The sequence below is a fragment of the Miscanthus floridulus genome, chromosome 14 (genome assembly GCF_019320115.1).
Source record: "Miscanthus floridulus cultivar M001 chromosome 14, ASM1932011v1, whole genome shotgun sequence".
NCBI classification, from domain to species: domain Eukaryota; kingdom Viridiplantae; phylum Streptophyta; class Magnoliopsida; order Poales; family Poaceae; genus Miscanthus; species Miscanthus floridulus.
In genome coordinates, this window is record NC_089593.1 from 6,899,062 (window position 1) to 6,920,969 (window position 21,908).

General features: G+C 50.4%; 1 protein-coding gene across 1 annotated transcript; it reads left to right on the forward strand.

Moving 5' to 3' along the window:
* The first annotated feature begins 13,200 nt into the window (after positions 1 to 13,200).
* Positions 13,201 to 17,964, forward strand: LOC136504792 (uncharacterized). The gene is made up of 7 exons (XM_066499792.1): positions 13,201 to 14,358; positions 14,891 to 15,308; positions 15,462 to 15,606; positions 15,850 to 15,965; positions 16,038 to 16,116; positions 16,297 to 16,530; positions 16,961 to 17,964. Exons 1-7 carry the CDS (start codon positions 13,494 to 13,496, stop codon positions 17,315 to 17,317), a joined length of 2,214 nt encoding a protein of 737 aa, XP_066355889.1. The 5' UTR covers positions 13,201 to 13,493; the 3' UTR covers positions 17,318 to 17,964.
* The last annotated feature ends 3,944 nt before the right edge of the window (positions 17,965 to 21,908 follow it).

Genomic DNA, 21,908 nt, shown 5'->3' on the forward strand with positions numbered 1-21,908 from the left:
CAAGGCAGGCCAGGCCCTACTTTGGGACTTGCACACGGGGGCTTGCGGGCACCATGCGGCGCCTCGGACGCTCGTTGGAAACGCCTTCCGCCAAGGATTCTATTGGCCAACGGCGGTTGCTGATGCCACCAAGTTAGTACGTTCCTACGAGGGATGCTAGTACTACGCGCGGCAGACGCACCTCCCAGCCCAGGCCCTCCAAACCATCCCCATTATATGGCCGTTTGCCGTGTGGGGGCTCGACATGGTCGGGCCTCTACAGAAGGCCTCCGGGGGCTACACCCATCTACTGGTAGCAATCGATAAGTTCTCCAAGTGGATCGAGGCTCGCCCGATCAATCAAATTAAATCCGAGCAAGCGGTGCTGTTCTTCACGAACATCATCCACAGGTTCAGGGTTCTGAACACCATCATCACCGACAACAGGACACAGTTCACCGGCCAAAAATTCTTGACATTCTGCGACGACCACCACGTCCGTGTGGCCTGGTCGGCCGTAGGACACCCAAGGACAAACGGCCAAGTAGAATGTGCTAACAGCATGATCCTACAAGGCCTCAAGCCAAGAATTTACAACCGATTGAAGAAATTTGGCAAGAAATGGCTCACTGAACTCCCGTCGGTCATCTGGAGCCTGAGGAACACTCCAAGCCGAGCCACGGGATTCACACCTTTCTTCCTGGTCTATGGAGCCGAGGCTGTCCTCCCCATTGACTTAGAATATGGTTCCCCAAGGCTACAGGCCTACAACGAGCAAAGCAACCGCACCACCCGCAAAGACGCCCTCGACCAACTAGAGGAAGCCAGAGATGTGGCGCTACTACATTCGGCCAAGTACCAGCAAGCCCTACGGCGCTATCAGGCCTGGCGCATTCGAAGCCGAGACCTAAAGGTAGGCGACCTAGTGTTGAGGCTAAGGCAGAGCAACAAGGGCCGCCACAAGCTGACCCCGCCGTGGGAAGGACCATACATCATCGCCCAAGTGCTGAAGCTTGGGACCTACAAGCTAGCCAACGAGAAGGGCGAAATCCTCACCAATGCTTGGAACATAGAACAACTAAGTCACTTTTACCCTTAAATTTCCAAGCATTATATACATCATTTCTCGAAATACAATTCAGAAGCATTCTTCAGTTGTTCTAATTCCTCGAGAAACCCCCCGAGCCCCATCACATGCCTCGGCAGTGCAATAACATCACAAGGGAGACACGGCTCTGCTTCTGTAGAACCAAGCCTCCCTCGGGGGCTAGATGGGGGACTCCCCCCTAAGTCCCACGCACCATTTTTAGTCATTTTTCAAAAAAAAATTCATACGCCAAACTCTCTAGCACGCTCTGACGAATCGATTGTGAAAAACCCAAGGACCGAAAGTCTGTCTCAGGGCCAGAAGGCCGGTAGAGTCGTGAGACGGCCTACGCCTCTGGGCTATGGCACTCCCTCACCACCTTTCGCCCAAGGGGCAGCTTAGGTTCCAAAGAGGTTTCTTTGCAAAAGACATCTGATCAGAGACAACAGAGGGCAGAGGCTTGGAAATACAAGAAAAACGATTAAGAAGCACGAGTACTTTAAAAAAGGCCTCGACGGCCACAAGCGTTATGATACAAAAGTTAATCCCTATTCTATATACATGGCCTCTTGGGCCTAGGTCAAGGCTTAGGGCCTTCAGCGTCGGCGGACGGTGGGGGAGGGACCACCTCCTCTTCGAACAGCTTGGCCAGCGCCGTGCCGGGGCCCTCCGCCGCCTCTATCAGCTTCGCGACCGCCTCGTCGGCCTCCTCATCATCGTCGAGCAGGACGTAGCCATCGCTAATGGCCTAGAGGTCAATGCCAATGTAGTGCGAGGCGATGATGGCCAGCGCGCGCTTGACACCCATGTGCAGCGCTCCTCGGAGCCGCTCGCGCACTTGGCCGCTCAACGCGATCAGACAGCTCCCAAGGGAGCTACCTAACTGAACCCCCTCGACCTCCAGGGCCTCACAGGCGGTACGGGCGGCACCTTTCAGTGCGTCGTGCTCCCCGATCTTGGTCTCGAGCACCGCCTGCACCGCGATGGAAGCCTCGGCTGCCCGGGTGACCTCCGCCTCCAACTCTGTGCCACAGGAAATGGAATGGGGTTGAGCGCAAAGGAAAACAAGCCAAATAGGGATGGAAGCCTACAGGACTCACCCTTGACCTTCTGCTCCCAGCATCGGGCCTCGACCCGAGAGGCCTCGGCTTTCTCCTTCCAGCGATGGGCCTTGACCGAGAAGCCTCGGCCTTCTCCTTTAGGTGCTGGGCCTCGACCCAAGTAGCCTTGGCTGCCCTAGAAGCCTCGTTCCCCAGCTCTACATCACACCAAGGAGTTAGGGGCCGAATACAAGAAAAAAACTAAATAAAGGGAACAAGACTCACCCTCGGCGTTCCCCCTCCAGACCACAGCCTCGATCCGGGAGGCCTCAGCCACCTTAAGAGCCTCATCCAAGGCGCCTTTCGTCAGCTGGTGCGCACTCTGCTCCACCCCTAGCTGCCCAGCAAGGACCTTGCCTGAGGCCGTGGCTTCTTCAGCCTGGGACCTGAAGGCATCCCGATCACCGGCCATGCGGGTTAGCTCCTCCTCCAACTCCTTGAACCGCACCGCCAGAGGGGTGACCTGCTCCTAGGCCGTGGCTGCCTCGACCTTCGCATCGGCACAATGAAGGCGTAGGTCCTCCACCTCTGTGCTCCGTGCTGACAGGAGCTCATTGGCACCGACAAGAAGGCCCTTCTGCCGCTGGAGTTGGTCCTAGACGTCCCTCTCCCACCGGAGAAAGACCGACTTCCCGAGGGACCGGGCCTCAAGCTCCTGGGGAAACAGAACAGGGGTCATTCACTACAAGAAAACTCAGAAAAAGACAACACCGCATGAGAAAAGAAAGCACGAACCTGGGCGACTCTGGGCAGATCATCGGCCACCATGGACAGCGCCATCCGTAGTGACCGCTTCGCCAGCTGGCGAACAGAGGCTTTGCCTCAAGGTCGTCCTGGCTCTACCACAGGACACGCGGGTGATCCCACCCGTGGGGCTTGGGTCGTACCTACGCGAGGGCCGAGCTTCCCTCGCCCGGGGTCGGAACCGGCTGCTCCACGGCGTCGGCCACCTCAGCGTCGACCACCTCCTGTGCCCGGGAAGTATCATCGGAGGAGATCGGATGGACCTCCACTGCCTGGGCACTCTCCCGCAATGACAGCGGGCCTTGAACCAAGGGTGCCACCGAGGCCTCCGCCGCCTTCATCTCCACTTCCTAGGCCGACGGCCTCACCGCGATCACGTCGGCCTCGGTGGTCCCAGGGGCTCCAGCCTCCGCCATCGTGGCCTCGGTGGTCGCGGGGGCTCCGGCGCCCGCCACTACGGCCTCGGCGGTCCTAGGTGCCCCGGTCTCCGCCGCCTCAGCCTCGGAGACCCTGGGGGCCTCGACCTCGATGGCCTCAGCAACTGAGGGCACCTTGGCCCCATCCGACTCACGGGCCTCGCCCTCACGGTGCGGAGGCGCTCCCTCCCCCATCTATGTTGGGGCCACCTCGGCAGCCCCTCCTTGGGTGGCCAGCTCCTTCGGGTCAGCCCTCACCGACGCCACGCCACGTTGTAGGGCGGCTTGCGCCTCTGCCACCCAGTGGGCGATGGAGCCATGGTTCACCTTGAGCGCCTTAAGGGGCGCCAAGGTGGGCACCTCCGTAGGTCGCTTCCGGCTAAGGACAAAACACTTATAGGGTCAGCACGAGACAAAAGAATGAACAGAAAATGCTGTGGCTCCACCAAAAATACGCTTACCTCGAGCGGGGCTGCAACCGCTTCGGCACGGCGACCCTCGTCTGCAAAGGTGGCGACGGTGGCAGGGGCATGACATCTGTATCCGTCGGCGCCGACCGGTCCTCGACGGACCCTGGCACCCCCTCGGTCCTCTGCGGGGGCAGTTGTGTCACCCCCGCCGCTGCCTGCTCCACCGCTACCGTTGAGCCCATCGGGCTGGTGGCACGCTTTCCCAGCGCCCACGCCTCGGGCGTGTCAGCCTCGGCCCCGAGGCGGGCGATTGCCATCCCTGAGGTAGCTCCTCCTCCTCCCCCTGGGAGCACCGGGCTGCTTGCCGACGCCCTAGGCACCGTCTCCTCGATGTCAGGGAGATGGTCTAGGGGACCCCGCCCCATCTCGCCCTTGTCATCTCCGTCCGAGGCATTCGTCGATAGCGACGGCGATGGGGACTCCTCCAATGGGAGACCATCCTTCCTTTGCTGCCGGCGGCGCTTATCCAATTCCTCGCGTGTGAGGATCTTCTTCGTGCGCTTCGCCACCTTGGCGTCCTTCCGCCTTTTCTACGCCTCGGCGTGCGCCTAGTTGACCGCCCACCGCCTCGCGTCCTCGGGAACGGGCGGCGGGGAGGCTCACATGTCCCTCATCCCCTATAGGAACGACGAACACGGGTAAGGGAACAAGAAACAATGAGAAACAGGGAGGCCTTAGGGGCTGCAGTAGCACATAACTTACCATCGAGAGGAACCCCCATGATGGACGCATCGCGAAGGGGGTCAGGCCACCACCCCTCAGCTTCGCCTCCACCGGCTCCCTCACCCGGCGAAGAATTTCCTTGTCGGAAAAGGGTAGAGGCAGACATTCGGATGCCCTCGATTGGCTCATCCGGCCTCATCTCGAAAAGGCGCTACCACCGAGCCATCAGTGGTAGCACCCTTCGGCGGTGGAAGGTGGCCACGACCACAACCATAGTAAGGACGCTTTCTCGCAGCCTCTCTAGCCCCTCTAGGAGCGGCTGCAGCTTGGGCTGATCCTCCCTCGGGATGCCATACTTCCACCTCTCTAGTCAGCTCCCCACGATCCGCCCGGTGTAGGGGGGAAGTCCACCGTCGTCATTGCAAAGATAGAACTAGCTCGTGTACCATCGGCGATTGGTTAACGCAAGCTGGGCCGGTATGTAGAGGTGCTGACGGTCCTGGCGCACTTGGAGAGTGCAGCCGTCGGCCCTCACCACCTTCCTCGTGCCTAACGTACCCGTCGGCTTGGTGGTGTGCCCCGCCCAGAAGAGGTGGAGCCACAGCTCCCAATGGGGAGCAATCCCCAGATACCCCTCGCAGACAGCGACGAAGATGGCCGCCTATGTGATGGAATTAGGGTTGAAGTTGTGGAGCACCATGCCGTAGTAGTGTGGGAGCGCCCGCATGAACCGGTCCACTGGAAGGCCGAGGCCATGCTTGTGAAAAGACACGAAGCTCACGACATAACCGTCATGAGGCCTCGGCTCCGGCTCGCCCGATGGAGCGATCCACTCCGGCCTGCTGGGGTCGGTAACCGAACGAAGAAGCCCACCGTCGACAAGCGACTGAAGCATCTCCATGGTGACGTCGGATGGACCCCAAGGGTCTGCCTCGATGACAACAGTGCCATCAGCCATGAGGGCGATGGAGGGTTCGACTATGGCAGTGAGTCTCTCTCTCCCTCCTCCTCGCCTCCCTCCCTTCTTCCTCCTGGGGCTCTCTGCTCTAGCGACGGCTCAAAGGCGGCAAAGCTAAAATAGGCAAGGTAAGGAGAGGAGGGGCGAGGCTCGTTGCATATTTATGCAGGATGAAGGCGAAATGGACGAGCAACGAAATTGGGGAAGTTTCCCACAGATCCGGCGCGGTTAATCCTGATCCGATTTTACCGTCCATGTGCCCACTTTTTCCTCATTAATCACGGGAACAGTTACGTCCCATCCACTGACACCACGTCATGTCCGACCGCTGCAGCGGCAGGCATCGTTCTGCCTCCCCGAGAAAATTGCCTCAAAAGGCGCACCAGCTATTGTCGAGCCGATGGGGGAGATATCCCCCCACCCTATTCCTTTCAGACGAAGGAACTGGGTGCCAAGCCCATTACAGTCCAGGGGTTCGAAGGCTGGGCCCCTAAGGGTTTCGACAGCCCCCTAGGGCAATAGAGTCAGGGACGACTGCGGGCGAGCCCACATGGGGCCGAGGCCCAAGCAAGCGAAACGCTTGGGACGCCCTAAGTCGTGTCCGAGACCAACATGGAGGTCTCCGAATGGGATCCCACCGTAAGGAGGCACCGAGCCACCAGGGCCCAGTGAACGGCCCCGGCACCCACTAGAGAAACCCTCTGGTACTCTTGGAGTGCGTCTCTGGACCGCTAGCTGACCCCTAGTGAATGGGGTACGGGCCTCCACTCGGACTCACCCGATAACAGCTCACCGAAAGTGCCACCGCTCGTGCCCATCGAGGGTAGCTTGGCATATTCCACCCCTCCTTATGAATAAAAAGGAAGCATGAGGGTTGTATGAAAAGCTAGGGGAACCCCTAACGGCCCTCTTGCTCCATGTAGAGGCTAAGGGGCTCTCCCTGCAACCTTGCCGAGACCCAGCGACCTAGGCTCGCATTCAAGGGGGCTCGGCAAAACAACCCCTCCTTCTGAGCAAAAATGACGCACGAGGGTCGTTCAAAAAGCCAGGGGAACTCCTGATGGCCCTCTCGCTCCGTGCAGAGGCTAGGGAGCTCTTCCTGCAGATATGCCGAGACCTCGCGACCTAGGCTCGCACCCAAGGGGGGCTCGGCAAACAAACCCTCACGCGCAAGGGGCGTACAAAAAGCCATGGGAACTCCTGATCGCCCTCTTGCTCCATGTAGAGGCTTAGGGGCTCTCCCTGCAATTTTGCCGAGACCCAGCGACCCAGACTCGCACACAAGTGGGCTCGGCAAAAAAACCCTCCATCCGAACGAAAAGGATGTGCGAGGGTCGAACAAAAAAGTCGGAGGGACCCCCGACCGCCCCCTCGCTCTGTGTGGAGGCTCGGGGGCTCCTCCTGCACCCAAGACAAAGACAAGCGACCCAAGCCCGCACTTGAAAACTCGAGAAAACACGATAAAGGGCATCGAGCCCGTTACGGTCTAGGGGTTCGAAGGCTGGGCCCCTAAGGGTTTCGACAGCCGCCCCAGGGCAACAGAGTCAGGGACGACTATGGGCGAGCCCGTATGGGGCCAAGGCCCAAGCGAGCAAAACGCTTGGGATGCCCTAAGTCGTGTCCGAGATCGGCAGGGAGGTCTACGAATGGGATCCCACCATAGGGAGGCACCGAGCCACCGAGGCCCAGCGAACGGCCCTGGCACCCACTAGAGAAACCCTCTGGTACTCTTGGAGTGCATCTCTAGACTGCTAGCCGACCCCTAGCGAACGGGGCACGGGCCTCCACTCGGACTTACCCGATAACAGCTCACCAGAAGTGTCACCGCTCGCGCCCACCGAGGGTAGCCTGGCATATTCTACCCCTCCTTCCGAGCGAAAAGGAAGCGTGAGGGTCACACAAAAAGTCAGGAGGACTCCTAATCGCCCTCTCGCTCCGTGCAGAGGCTCGAGGGTTCTTCCTGCGATCTTGCCGAGACCCCGCGACCCGAACTCACACTTATGGGCTCGGCAAATACGATAACATCCCTCGGTCAACGTGAGAAAAAGACCCTAGAGGAATGAATCCACTCCTCCAGGGCCTCGGGGGCTACATCCGGCGGGTGCGCTCGCGCGCACCCACCGAAGCCTCGAAGTACGAAACACTAGTTCGCCAGGAGCTGCCGCAAGTCAAGCCTCGTCAAAACCTCAAGAAGAGCGCTCACGCTCTTCCTAAGGCTCGGGGGCTACTGTCGGGTACCATAAAATGGGGTACCCCGAACGTTTAACCAAATGAATCACTTAAGCTCTATCAAAGATGAAGCCAAAAGGTAAACCATCGGTTGACCTCCGGCATTGTCCGAGCCCACTGGCTCTCCGCCTCGCACAAGGCTTCGCACGGGAGGCCTCGATGGCCTGCCAAGTCTCCGCCTCGCGAGAGGCCTCGCGCGGGAGGCCTCAATGAGGAACCAATTCTCCGTCTCGCCCAAGGCCTCGCGCGTAAAGCCTCGAACGAGACAGCGATTCTTCGTATCGCTCGAGGCCGGCTCGGTAATAACCCGTCGCTTCTGCCTCGACCGGGCTCCCCGACAGAGCGTCACGGCCCATTAATGCATCAACCACTCTCGCAATCTTAGTCGGACGATGGCTCGATACCGTAGAGTGGCCGACGGGACAAGAAGTCGCATCAACACCATACCGACCAGGACATGATGCGACTGGGATTACCGGCCACTATGTTCTGGTGCTGTGCCCACGATCAGCGCCTGCACTACACTGTACCACGTAACCCTCGCCCCGGAGACAACGTGGCATGGGGAGTCTAGTCCAGGTCACCATAGCCTCAGAATCAGCGTACGAGACCAACTGTTCCCTCCAAGCCTCGGCAATTTACATCAGGGTCTTGGCAACCTCGGGATTCACGTCTGCCGAGACCCCCATGATGGCTCGGCCTCGGCACCAACTGAGCCTCGGCTTCTCGCGCAGTCAACACACAGTGACCAGCACGCCGACCGCCACGCCCGCTTCGAGATAGCACTAGAGCTCCCACGACACACAGGATCGGATGTGACCGGCATGTCACCCCAGCACTTCAAGGACGAGACCACTCCGTTGCCCATGCTGCCACAGTAATAGGCTACAGGACTCGGACATGCCGCCTCCGTCCGTACGACGCCATGTAGCTAGCGAATGTATCACCCTGGTCCCCCCTTCAACTATAAAAGGGAGGGACCTGGGCCGTTTCTAGGGAGACGAAGGATTAGGCCTGTGCCCACACGGACGAACACACGAGCTCCCCCATGGCTTGAGATCAACATCTTAAGCAATCCACGCCGCTCCACCTAGAGACCTGGGACTAGCTCCCTCTCTCACCCTGCTTGTAACCCCCTACTACGAGCATTTCGGTGCAAGGAATACAAGATCGATATTTCAAACTGGACGTAGGGTACCCATTATCCGAACCAGTATAAACCTTGTGTCTCTTTGCATCACCATCCGGGATTGGGAACACGCAGTACAAATTTACTAGTTGGTTGAGGGCCCACCGGTCCGAAACACCGACACATACCAAAATAATTAATTTTTACTCGGATAAATATGTATAAATGCTAGAATACTTGATTTTTTACATGCACATATATAATTATATATGTATTTTTTTAAAAGTACAAAACCGTTTAGACCGTTTAACTTCGTTTAAACACCGGCCCGTTCACTTGGAGGAATTTTGAAGGAATTTGGAGAAATCTGGATGAATCTGGAGGAATTTATGAGAGAAAAATACTGTTCCGGATGAAAAAAGAAGCGGATCAAGCCGAGTTTAAAGGCATGCGAACAAGGCCACCGTGTAAACAGCCTAAACGCTAAACGAAGGGCGACCGTATAAAAACCGTTTACCGTTTAGGAAAACATTGTATAAAATAGTAGAGGAATCCAAAAATTATGAAACCAATTTTGTTGAGTTCCGAAAATCATGATCTACCTAGTAGTGTATTTTGTTCATATAGACTCGGTATGTTTTTAGTGTTGCTATAATTATTTTAAAATGCTTAATATTGTTAAAAGGAGAACTTATAGAAATTTCCGTGATAAATTGGTAATAGTGTTGGATCTGTAATTTTTACAGTAGGCTCCTAGCAATATTAGGTACTCACTGTAATTTTTGTAGCTCCGGAATAATTAGTTTGCTAGATAGATAATAATGCCCCATTTCGAGTAAAGATTAAATTAATAGAATAGAATAAAGAAACAACTTGGGTTTATATAACTAAAACATATGTTGGGAAATAACGCCTTATTCGCCAACATGGATATGTAGCCTAAGTACGATCGTCGTTAGAGCTAGCTCGTTAGCTTGTGAGGCATGATCGGATTTCTAAGCGTTTCGGCTGTCATTGGTTATTTACATCTATGCATTTACATCAATGCATATCATATAGGTACGATGATGGATCAACGGATCAATTGAAGGATGATTGGAAATTCGAGATGGTGTAATGGTATTCTTTTCAGGAGATGATGCAATAGGCTTTCTATTCAGTTGATGGTGGATGATCTGAAGATACAAATACTAACTTTTGGTTATATCTTACCCAAGCAAGCCCCGGTGCATAACCCCTACTTTTCTACAGTTTAAATTATAGTTGTGCATTAAGTTTTAAGGAGTTGAATGAAACCCACTTGCATATATATATATATATATATATATATATATATATATATCTTTATCCTATGAGTCTTACTAGTATGATAGGATCGTGTAGATTGCTATGCTACAGGACTTCGATAAAAATCGAGTGATTGTCTGTCACTCGCGAGAGATAGGAAATATATTACTGTATTATTATCACTTGAAAAATATAAATGGTGGAAAGAAAAAATGGTGACCGGGCAGGGATATGGTTTGGGTATTGGTGGGTGTAAGAGGTTGTGTCGCCGTGGACGCGGGGCATGACTTGGTTACACTGCTTTTCCCTGTCTATGTCGTTAAGGACCAGTCGTTGCATAAGGCATCGTGGGCAAGTCATAGATTTATTATCCCGAACACATACTTGTATATGGGCGCTTGGAAGACTTGTTGCTTTCTTGTCGTGGATCCGGCTCTTTTTTTGGACCGACTGTAAGGGTGGTTTTTGGGTTAGGAGGTCCTTGCACCGCACTGAGTCCGGGACTCAGGGGCGCAGGCTTGGAGTCCCAGTTTAGACAGGGACCTAGACACCCAGGACAAGAGGGTGATGGGTTGGTACTGCTTGTGCCCGAGGTACAAGCGGAGCGTGTGTTTTTGGGGTACCCAGCTGGGGGCATTGATTCGCGAATCGCCGGGCGATCCGGTACGACTTATTTCGTGTCTAGCACCGTAGTAAGAACTGAAGATGAAAGATGGAAGATGGAAAAATGAAATCTGATTGCTTACCACCTGCTTGAAAGTAGTACAGATGCTTACATAGAATGGTTAGTTAATGAATCAATGCGGCTATTAATAAAAATCGAATATAAGGACGCATGCTTAGTAATGCTTTCTACAATTACAATAAACCCACAAGCCAGATAGTCTTACATATCCTTGTAGTCTTTTCTTTTCTCCTGTCGGGTAAGTCTTGCTGAGTATAATTGAGTACTCAGGGTTTTATTCCCCCTGTTGCAGGTGATATGTGGATGCTAGAGTTGACAGGTGGATGCTAGAGTTGACCATTGTGTGTGGATACCTCCTAGTGGGCTCAGCAATGATTCCTTTACGCTGCGATCGTAGTTGTTATTTATAACTTTCACCAAATGCTTTTATAAATGAAAGTTTCATAATCTATTGTCGTAGTTTATATATCAATACTTCATCATGTCATGATTAGATATTTATTTCCGCTGTAATTCTGATCACATGTTTATATTCCGCTGTTCAATTAAATTGTTTATAACTCTGATAATATGATTATATTCCGCTGTTGTAATCATAAATATTATACTCTGATGTTATGTTAAAAGTGATGTAAAAAATGGTTAAGAATGATGTAAGCTTTATTTTCTCCTTTGTGATCCTGATGGCAAAAATGTGGATTTTCGGGTTCTTCCCTGGGGTGTGCCCGATGGAACTGAGTAATTTAGTGTTCTACTTTGAGTGCTTAGTATCTAATGGAAGACAAGTACTTCTGGGAGGCATTAGATTAGGCGGTTCTGCCACACTTATCCGTATCGTTGATGTGGGTCCATTCTTTTTCTTAGAAAAAGGCCCACTCAGTGATACTTTTTTTATGTAAAAAACATTATATTATTTATTACTATTAATGTTAGCATTTACATCTACGTGTTAGGAAGTTCTCTGTTTAGCCACGCATCCATTTTATCCTTGTAACAGCAAGGGGATATATAATAGAGATACCTGTGTGGCCTTAAAAAATGCGTCTCGGTCTTTTTCTTTCTTGAACTTATGTGTATGGCCTGAAAACGAAAATATCTTCTTTCTACGGTCTTCCATCCAATTCAGGCTATCAACGGTGTTAAGTGTGGGATAAAATGACATTGCTGCCTCTCCCGTTTCCAGAGTTAGAATGCAAGATTGCATGGACTGTTCTGTGACTGGGTGAAAGGGTAGGGGCCCTTTTAATCTTGACCGCATATCAGAAGATGAATGGCTCAGGTCCACAGGTATGCATAGTATTTCTGGTGTATTTGGGATTTATTTTTCTAAGAAAAAACGGCCAGATGACATCACGTGTTCACCCTAGGCATTGCTCGGCCGCACGTTCGATTCGGCGCAAGCACAGCAGCGCACCTGCGTGCGTGTGTGCACGGGGAGGGCGCACAGGCCTTAGCGCTCGGCCATGCATGGGACCGCCTCGAAGCTCTGCTCCAGCAGTTGCACCTGCTCAGCCATCAGACGGAGAAGGCGTTGCTGGTGAGCAAGACGTCGCGTAGGGAGTGGAGCGGCCGAAGAGCCCCTCCGAGATGGCGCCGGTTGGCGTTGACGTCCAGCGTCTGGAGTGCCGGGAGGCCGGCGAGCTTGGCGGGGACGTTGCCGGAGACTTTGCTGTGGGCGAGGGAGAGCGATTGGAGCACCTCGAGGCGAAAGAGGCCCCGGCCAAGGGTGGGAGGGGGGCCGGCTGGCCGTGGATCCGACGGAGGCCCCTGGCCGGAGATCCCGTCGGCGCCCTCCTCCATGCTCGCTCGCTTGGTGTTTTTCCCCCACCCTCTTTGTGCTGCGGTAGAAACAGAGAAAGAGATCAAAACAAGCAAAAGTATTTTAGTCATTTCGCGTGTCTACTAATGGCAATGGCAAAGCTGACTGGTGACCCTAGCAGACCTACGGAAGGCCACAGATGGAAGAGTTAAGTTTAAAAAAAAAAATAAAACCATAGAAGGAAGACATATTTTTTAGAAGGCTCTATATAATATCTCCTACCCTAATAATAAATCTATTGATGGCGCATAATAAGCCTCAAATTATTTCTAATGTAATAAATGTTTGACATCTTTACCTAGTATAAACCTTAAAATCAAGCTCTCCTAATACAGCTTTGAAGAGGGACCTTTATTTTTTTTTGTAAAAATAAAAGCTACACCTTTATTTTTGGTCACCAATTGGCATTGCTGCGGTCAATTAGGTAGCATAACAAATTTTTTCTCAATTTAAAAATATTTAGAAATTTTCTAAAATGTTTTTTAAAAGTACTCTATCTTTCAAAAATAAAGCAAAGCACGTTCTCCCAGTTATCCTGAACAAGTGAACACAAACAAATACCGAAAAAGCAGATCCATCTGAATATCGTAGTTCATTTCAATTTCCTCAAGAAATTAATTTAATTCTGCAGTTTCCTCAATTTCTCATGGTCTCGCGGCTCGCCGCTTCTCCACCTCCCGTCTCGTCTGCAACTGCTACAGCTACAGCTCCACCTCGGCCCTCTCGTCACCGCCGGCCACGGCCGGCCTCCACCGCCGCCTGCCCACCGCTCGCTACTCTCGTCTCCCTCACTGGAAGAAGAACCCGGCTGTCGCCCACTCAGAACTCCTCTGAGTGATCGCCTTGCTGGTTGCTGCTATGCCTTCCCCGCCGCTCGCCGGAGTCCACCGCCACCGGACAGCAACCACCACCTAGTGCCTGTCCCTGATGCCCATGGCGCCCGACCGCCCCTTAGAAGCCTTCCTCGCAGCCACCCGTGGCGCCATCGCGCACCTTCACCTTCCCGTCATCCACATCCCCGGATCCCATTCCGGTCCCAATCCCATCCCCAAGGAACCCGAGGCCGACTGCCTGCTCCACCTCCACGTCGTCGTCACCAACTTCCTCCATAAGCCCCTCAAGTCATTCGCCAGGTGCTTCAAGCCCAAGCGGCGGGGAGGCAAACAATCCCCGCCGCTCCACTGGGATCACAGCAATGGCGCCACCCCGAAGCAGCAACTGGAGCTCCCGCTCTGCATTGCGTTCGACGCCTTCGCCCACAACCTGCACTTGCTGGAGGATGCCTGCAGGCAGAAAGGTGAAGAATTTGGTTTGGCTACCCGACAGCTCGAGCAATTTGTGGTTCTCAGGAAGATAATCGATGGGAAGAGGGCCGATTTCGATGGGTTCCTTTCCAACCTGGGCTTTGCAAAGGTTGGGGCACTGCCGCCACGAGCAAGGATCATGGGTGGTGCGTCCCCTGTCCCTGCACCAGCACCAGTAAGCGACCAGGAGGATGGTGGTGGAATTGGGGACAGCGACCAGGAGGATGGTGGTGGAATTGGGGACAGCGAGGCAGTGGACAATGCTAGTGGTACACAGCAGCCAGCACAGATATTGCCTGCCCGGCTGCTTAACATTCCTTTGTCAAATGTGGAGCGTCTGCGGTCTACGCTGTCGGCAGTTTCACTGACAGAACTCATTGAATTAGTCCCGCAGCTGGTGAGCAGATCATCAACATCGGCAGATGCACATCCTGACAAGAAGAAGCTTTTCTCAGTGCAAGACTTCTTCAGATATGCAGAAATTGAAGGTAACATCATTTTTCATTTTCGAACAGAGAGGTGTCCTCATTTCAGTATGTAGGCTCATGGTCTGCAATTGCCAATCATGCATCGATTTTACCATATGGCACCAGTTGGGGGAATCACCAAATTAGATCAGTGACCGTCAGTCCTCTGTAGAAGACTGAAATGCCAGTTTTTATGTCGAAGTTCTTATATTGCGCACAATTTAATCACTAGACTTATTCAAATATGCAGATTCTAAAATCTGTACTGATGTTATCCATTATTGTACCACTGTATCTAGAAAATTTAGGTGACTACTATCAAAGATATTCCTATCAGACATTTTAATTGATCCATCTGTTATTTTTCCTGTTAGTACACTTTTGGTCAAGCTACGGTCTATATCCATCATAGGATTTTCAAACTATGGCTCTAATCGGTGCCTCAGCAATTCAGCATTCTGCATAACATAGTGATACTTATGAAAAGGTTGCTCTTTTTATGTATTAGCTGGATCATAAGGTGATATTTGTAGCTGATGTTCTGCTGCTGCAGGAAAGCGATTCTTTGAAGGGTTAGACAGAGATGGTGATGGCCAAGTCACTCTAGAAGATCTCGAAATTGCAATGAGGAAGAGGCGGTTACCAAGGAGGTATGCTAGAGAATTGTTCCGCCATACAAGAAGCAACTTCTTTTCGAAATCAATTGGGTGGAAGCAATTTTTATCCTTGATGGAACAGAAGGAGGCAACCATTCTCCGAGCATATACCACGTTGTGTTTGAGCAAGTCTGGAACACTTCACAAGCATCAAATTTTGACTTCCTTGAAAGGTGCTGGACTTCCGGCCAATGAAGATAATGCCATTGCCATGCTACGGTATCTAAATTCTGATTCAAAAGCATCAATCTCATATGGCCATTTCCGGAACTTCATGCTTCTACTTCCTTCAGAACGCCTTGAGGATGATCCTCGGTATGTCTGATGTATCCTGTTAGAAGAAACTTGTGCTTGAATTGGCTTTAGTGAATTGTGACTCTGCAACTATCACCAATTCTGACTATCTTTCAACATTATATGGTGCTCTCTTTTCCATCTTACCTTTTCTTCACTTACAAATGCATTCAGGAACATCTGGTTTGAAGCTGCTACTGTTGTTGCTGTTCCCCCACCTATAGAAATATCCACAGGAAGTGTTTTGAAGTCTGCTTTAGCTGGAGGTCTTGCAAGTGCGCTCTCTACCTCTCTGCTGCATCCTATTGATTCAATGAAGGTACAGTACCATGCTTGTTTATACCATTTTAGTTCAAACAAGTGATTCAATAAAGCACATTTTAATTAGGAGCTCTCTGTGTATAGATATTCCTTTATTATGACTATGATTGCCCATCACAAATCAATAAGCATGTGGTTTGCCAAGGCATTATCTGTAACCTCATGGATTAGTTTAAGATAACAGTTCAGTCTACCGACCAAAATACCCAAATTCAATTCTTTATCTTTTTTGCTGTATCAGACACGTGTCCAAGCATCTACACTCTCATTTCCAGAGCTCATTTCAAAGCTTCCACAAATTGGGCTTCAGGGATTGTATCGAGGTTCTATCCCAGCAATTCTCGGCCAGTTTTCAAGGTCTGTGCTGTTTAATTGGTTTATATGTAAAATTCTTTGTAGGCTACAAAACTCAAATCCTGTCATTTGCAGCCATGGTTTGAGGACAGGAATCTTTGAAGCAAGCAAGCTTGTATTAATTAATGTCGCTCCGACACTTCCAGAGATTCAGGTACGATTTACTACTCCAGTACTTGTGCAAACTCTATATTCTCTATAATAAAGGGACCTGGAGCACCTTATAAATCTCATGATAGAACAGAACTTAGTATTTGTAACAGAAACTTTCTGGTCTCCGCAATAATTGTTGTGCTTTGTGGAATTGCTTGATGATTGGCTTTTTGTTCCATAGGTGCAATCAATGGCTTCCTTCTGCAGCACAGTCCTAGGGACTGCAGTCCGTATACCTTGTGAGGTTCTTAAGCAGCGTTTGCAAGCTGGAATCTTCAACAATGTAGGGGAGGCAATTGTTGGCACCATGCGACAAGATGGCCCAAAGGGATTTTTTCGTGGCACTGGGGCCACACTCTGTCGCGAGGTTCCGTTCTATGTTGCTGGAATGTGCCTCTATGCAGAGGCTAAGAAGGTATCCTCAGTTTTTTATTGATTCTATGTTTTCACCAGACCTTCAAGTGGCATTCTCAAATCCCTATGTTGTTAACAAGTCAGATACTACCTTTGGCTGATTTTGAGCTTATTATCAGTTCTACAGTTTGGAAAACCCCCCAAAAAATTTTACCATTCCTCTGACTCTAGAAAGGCAGCCTAATGGAAGTTTGTTACTTGCATATGTAAATACCTGCGGCTTGATTTATTTCTTTGTTACACATGAAAGTTGGTACCAAATGGAGCTGCGTTAGGGGTAGAAATTTTCACTCATTTAGTCAGTTACCACTTACTAGTGCCACTAGTGGTTTTGATTGTCATAATTTGTAAATAATAGCTGTATCTGTCATGTCAGTACCACTATGCCTTGCTTATTGACATATTTAATGATGTCCGCCTTGGTTTTGCAGGCAGCACAGCATGTTTTGAAGAGAGACTTGGAAGCATGGGAAACAGTGGCAGTGGGAGCATTGTCTGGAGGACTTGCGGCAATAGTGACCACTCCATTTGACGTGATGAAGACGCGGATGATGACTGCCCCTCCAGGCACACCAGTGTCTATGCAGATGATAGTCTTCTCCATCCTTAGAAATGAGGGTCCACTTGGGCTTTTTAAGGGCGCGATCCCCCGCTTCTTCTGGATTGCCCCTCTTGGTGCAATGAACTTTGCAGGCTACGAGCTTGCCAAGAAGGCGATGATCGAAGATGAGAGCAAGTCCAGAGAATCAATAGAGGAGAAGAAAACCATGGTGGGTTCCAGAGGATAACCTACCTTTCACCTGGTTAACATGTATGGTGCAAAGAAACTGAAACCAGACAACAGGAAATTTAGTGCAGAGAAGCAACAGAACACCTGCCATCTTCCTTGTGAATCCAATTTTTAGGTTGTCATACATGTATGGTGCAAAGAAACTGAAACCACACAACAGGAAATGTTCCGTCCATATTGCAGAGAAGCAACAGAGCATCTGCCACCTTCCTTGTGAATCCAATTTTTAGGTTGTCATACATGTATGGTGCAAAGAAACTGAAACCACACAACAGGAAATTTTCTGTCCATATTGCAGAGAAGCAACAGAACATCTGCCACCTTCCTTGTGAATCCAGTTTTTAGGTTGTCATATTTCCCCCTCCGAGGGAAATTTGCCGAATTTCCATCCCCGTAGGCCTTGAGATGGCTGTATAGTACAGTAGACGAGAAAAGGACTAGAGGATAGAGGCACTGCTGGAGCTGCTGTTCTTTTGCTGGACAGGACAGCTCGCTTCTTGTTTGTTGTTTAAGGATGATCCATAGCCTTCCTTGTTAAACCTGATGTAAATTTGCTGCTGTACTTGCCCTGGTTACCAATTGGCTTTGACCTGATTGTTTTTGGTGGTTGAAACAGACTAATAAAGTGATAAGGAGAACAATTTTTTTTTTAAAATGTAATGTTGAAGACAGTCCTTGCACTGTTATCTGTTGGAGAAAATGAATAACAAGGGGAATAAATAAGGAGGAATCGGAGTGAATTTCTAGTTGTAGCCTTCCATGACCATAATATTCTATCTTCTGAACTTTGCTAATAAAAAAATATACTAGCACTAGTGTACTGTAGTGAAACCTCTTTTGATCATACTAACCTTTTTTTTGCAAATGAAATTGACCCGACTTGTTGGACGCAAGGCAACGGGGAAAGGCAAGGCCATTTAAAAGCCGCTGGCTGGTTTTGTTTGAATGAAAAAGCCAAAATTGATTCCAGGTGGACTTCGGTCGAAGGCGCAGCCCAACAAGATTGACCTTGAACTTGTCGACGGAGGTGAGGCGTCCCAGCAACTTTTCTTGTTTGCCAATTGCCATCAGCTCTCTCTCGGAAAACTAGCTCTGGCCTCTGGCCGCCTCCCAAATTCCATTTCCAATTCTAGTTAGGCCCCGTTTAGTTCCCAAAAAATTTTGCATAGTAACCGTCACATCAAATCTTGCGGCACATGCATGGAGTACTAAATATAGACGAAAAAAAAAACTAATTACACAGTTGGTCAAGAAATCGCGAGACGAAACTTTTAAACCTAATTAGTCCATAATTAGACACTAATTACCAAATACAAACGAAATGCTACAGTGAGCCAAAATCCAAAATTTTTTGGATCTAAACGCACCCTTAGATGGAGGCGAGAAGGCGATCCAGCTCCACTGCATCCTTTCCTCCCTGCGTCTCCGTCGACTCGGATTTGGATTGGGTTCCCCTGCAGCTGCAGCTAGGCTACGCTTCGCTCCGGGGACCTGGGCCCTGGCGTGCTCAGCTCCGTCCATCCCAAATCCCTTCCATCAAGCTAGGTAAGTAAATAATTCCTACCCTTGAGAGGTCTTGAGGAATGGCCCCTCCTGACTTATCGTATATAAGCTTGCTTCTTCTTCTCCTATAAATCCCTTATCCCTTAAGCTTGCTTCTTCTTCCATCCCAAATCCCTTAAGCTTGCTTCTTCTTCTCCTATAAATAAAATCTATTTATTTATGTAGGAGTATAGTTCGTAACTACTAGATATTACCAAGAAAATTAGCATATTAGTTCTTGTCCTAGCGTAAAACTGAACTGCTGAATGGAATCCGTGTGCTTAATTCAGTTATTATATATACTGCATATATATGTTCATCAATCAAGCAACTCCTCCCTCTGAGCAGAATTGGCCTTGTCTCTTTCTTCTTGTGCAAAATTTTCTCATCCACCACGAATTGAAAAGGAAGGTGTTTTTTAATGTCTGCCATCATTCAACTATTGGTTTTTAATAATTGCGTTAATCCTTAATCATGTGGTAACTGGCTAACTGCACACACCACAAAAACAGAGAATTACAAAGCGAATGTTTTGTAACATCACGATGCACCGTTGGCCATTTCGTTTCACGAAACTCGATTCAGATCAAGTTCTACAAATTGACAAGTTACCTAGTACTAGTGCTTTCCTGTACTCTGCTGTACTGGCACTGATTATTCATTATTTGGCATTTTACTTTTAGATTGAGGGAGGCTAGGAGCAGCTGCTGCTTCCATTCATCGGAGCTCCTCCTCATCAGTTAGCTGGTACAAGATGGTCGTTTTGGGTGGTGTCACCGATGATCCCAGACATAAACTTGGTGACAGTGTTGATCATTCACGCCAACAACATCCAGCAGGATTACCGGATAAACCCAGTAATGTCAGTTATGACAATGGAAATGGGCACAACCCATTTGACCACATGCAGGATTCAGCCTCCGATCCATACAAGTACTACTACGATGCAGGATCCGAGTCCGGTTGGCAGTCCACCTGTGAGCGATAGCAGTAGGAGATGGGAAGAACTGGGAAGAAGAAATCGGAGAAAGAAGAAGAAGGAACAAGAGATAGCGCGGAAGAGTTCTTAGTTTAGGAAATCCGGTTCAGTGTTTACAAATGTCTAATAACTCTCTCTTCCTCACGCCGACTGATATAGTCTTTACAGAGGCTCAGCCTCGTCACGCATGCAAGCGCCGAAGAATTCAAGCCCATTGCTCGCCGAATACTCGCGGGTTGGGCTTCCTGGGCCTTCTTCCTCTGGGCTGGTTCCCGGGTGCTCCATCTTGCTCTTGGGCCGTGTTACTACGGTGGCTGACATCCCCTCTCCCTTGGAACACTGCTTGCCCCCAAGCAGTGGCGTGTGGATACTCCTGGCGAACAGCTTCAAAGTCTTCCTAGGTAGCAATGCCGATGGCAGATTGTTCCATTTGACAAGTACCTGAGGTATAGTAGAAGAACCACGGGCGACCATACGAGTCTGCAGAACCTATTATGGAGCCAAGTGGATGGCAAAATCCGACGGTAGGGTGGGGATTACCTGATGATGGGCACCAACAGCCTTCTTCAGTTGTGAAACATGAAAAACCGGATGAATTGCCGAGTGAGCAGGCAGTTCAAGTTTATAAGCCACTGAACCGACACGATCCAGAATCCGTAATGGTCCGAAGAAGCGGAAAGCAAGTTTCTGATGGGAGCGAGGAGCCAGAGAAGTTTGGACATACGGCTGCAGCTTGAGGTAGACGAGATCACCCACTGCAAAACTGCGCTCTGATCTATGTTGATCAGACTGTTTCTTCATCCGTTGCTTGGCCCGGTTGAGGTGATGTTGGAGAAGCTAGTCCATCCACTGTCGGTCTAAAGCCCAGACAATGACGTCCGGATGAGAGACAGCACAAGTGTCAACAGCCAGGAAACACGGAGGATATCCATATAGCGCCTCAAAGGGTGAGCGACCAATGGCCGAATGGAAACAGGAATTATACCAAAATTCTGCATATGGCAACCACTGACTCCATTTGTTGGGGCAAGCATGGACAAAGCACCTCAAATAGGTTTCTAGGCACTGGTTAAGCCGCTCTGTCTGACCATCGAATTGGGGGTGGTAGGCGGTGCTGCGACAGAGGGACACATCCGCCAGCTTGAACAGCTCAGACCAGAAGTGACTTGTAAATATGCGGTCACGATCCGAAATGATAGAGCTCGGAAGGCCATGTAATCGATAAACATGCTGAAAGAATGACTTAGCAATTGTGACAGCCGTAAAAGGGTGACGGAGGGGAATGAAATGGCCATACTTGGTCAGGAGATCGACTATGACCAGCACACAGTCGAAGGTTTGGGACAATGGAAGGCCCTCGATGAAATCCATCGATAACACTTGCCACGCTGAATCAGGAACCTACAAGGGCTGCAAGAGGCCTGGAGATTTGGATCTGTCATACTTGGACTGCTGACAGACGACACAGGACTACACAAAATGATTGACGGCAGTTTTCATACCTCTCCATGCAAAGCATTGCTTGAGCCGCATATATGTGACTGGTGTGCCAGAATGGCCGCCCCAGGAGCTAGAGTGAAATTGGAAGATAAGCTGCTGTTGGAATGCCGGGTCATTGCCAATCCAGACTCGGCCCTTATACCGGAGCAAGCCAGACTGAAGGGAATAATGTGGTATAGCCACTGAGTCAACCGACAACTTGGTCAGCAAGGTAGTAGCGAAAGAGTCCTCTCGATAACTGGCAAGCACTGTAGAGATCCAGGAGGGTACCAAAGAGGTGACTGTCGCACACACAGCTGGAGGGGAGGGGTGGCGAGACAACGCATCAGCTGCCCTGTTATCAGAACTTGAGCGGTAGACAATGCGGTATTGCAGGCCCAATAGTTTGGAGAAAACCCTTTGTTGCCAGTGAGTATGCAACCTCTGATCAGTGAGCTGTGTCAGGCTTTTCTGATAGGTAAGAATCACAAACTCCTGAAACTGTAAGTAAGGACGCCATAGTTGAACAGCAAGCAAGATCGCCATGAATTCTTTTTCATACATTGATAAGCCACGTGACTTGGAGCCC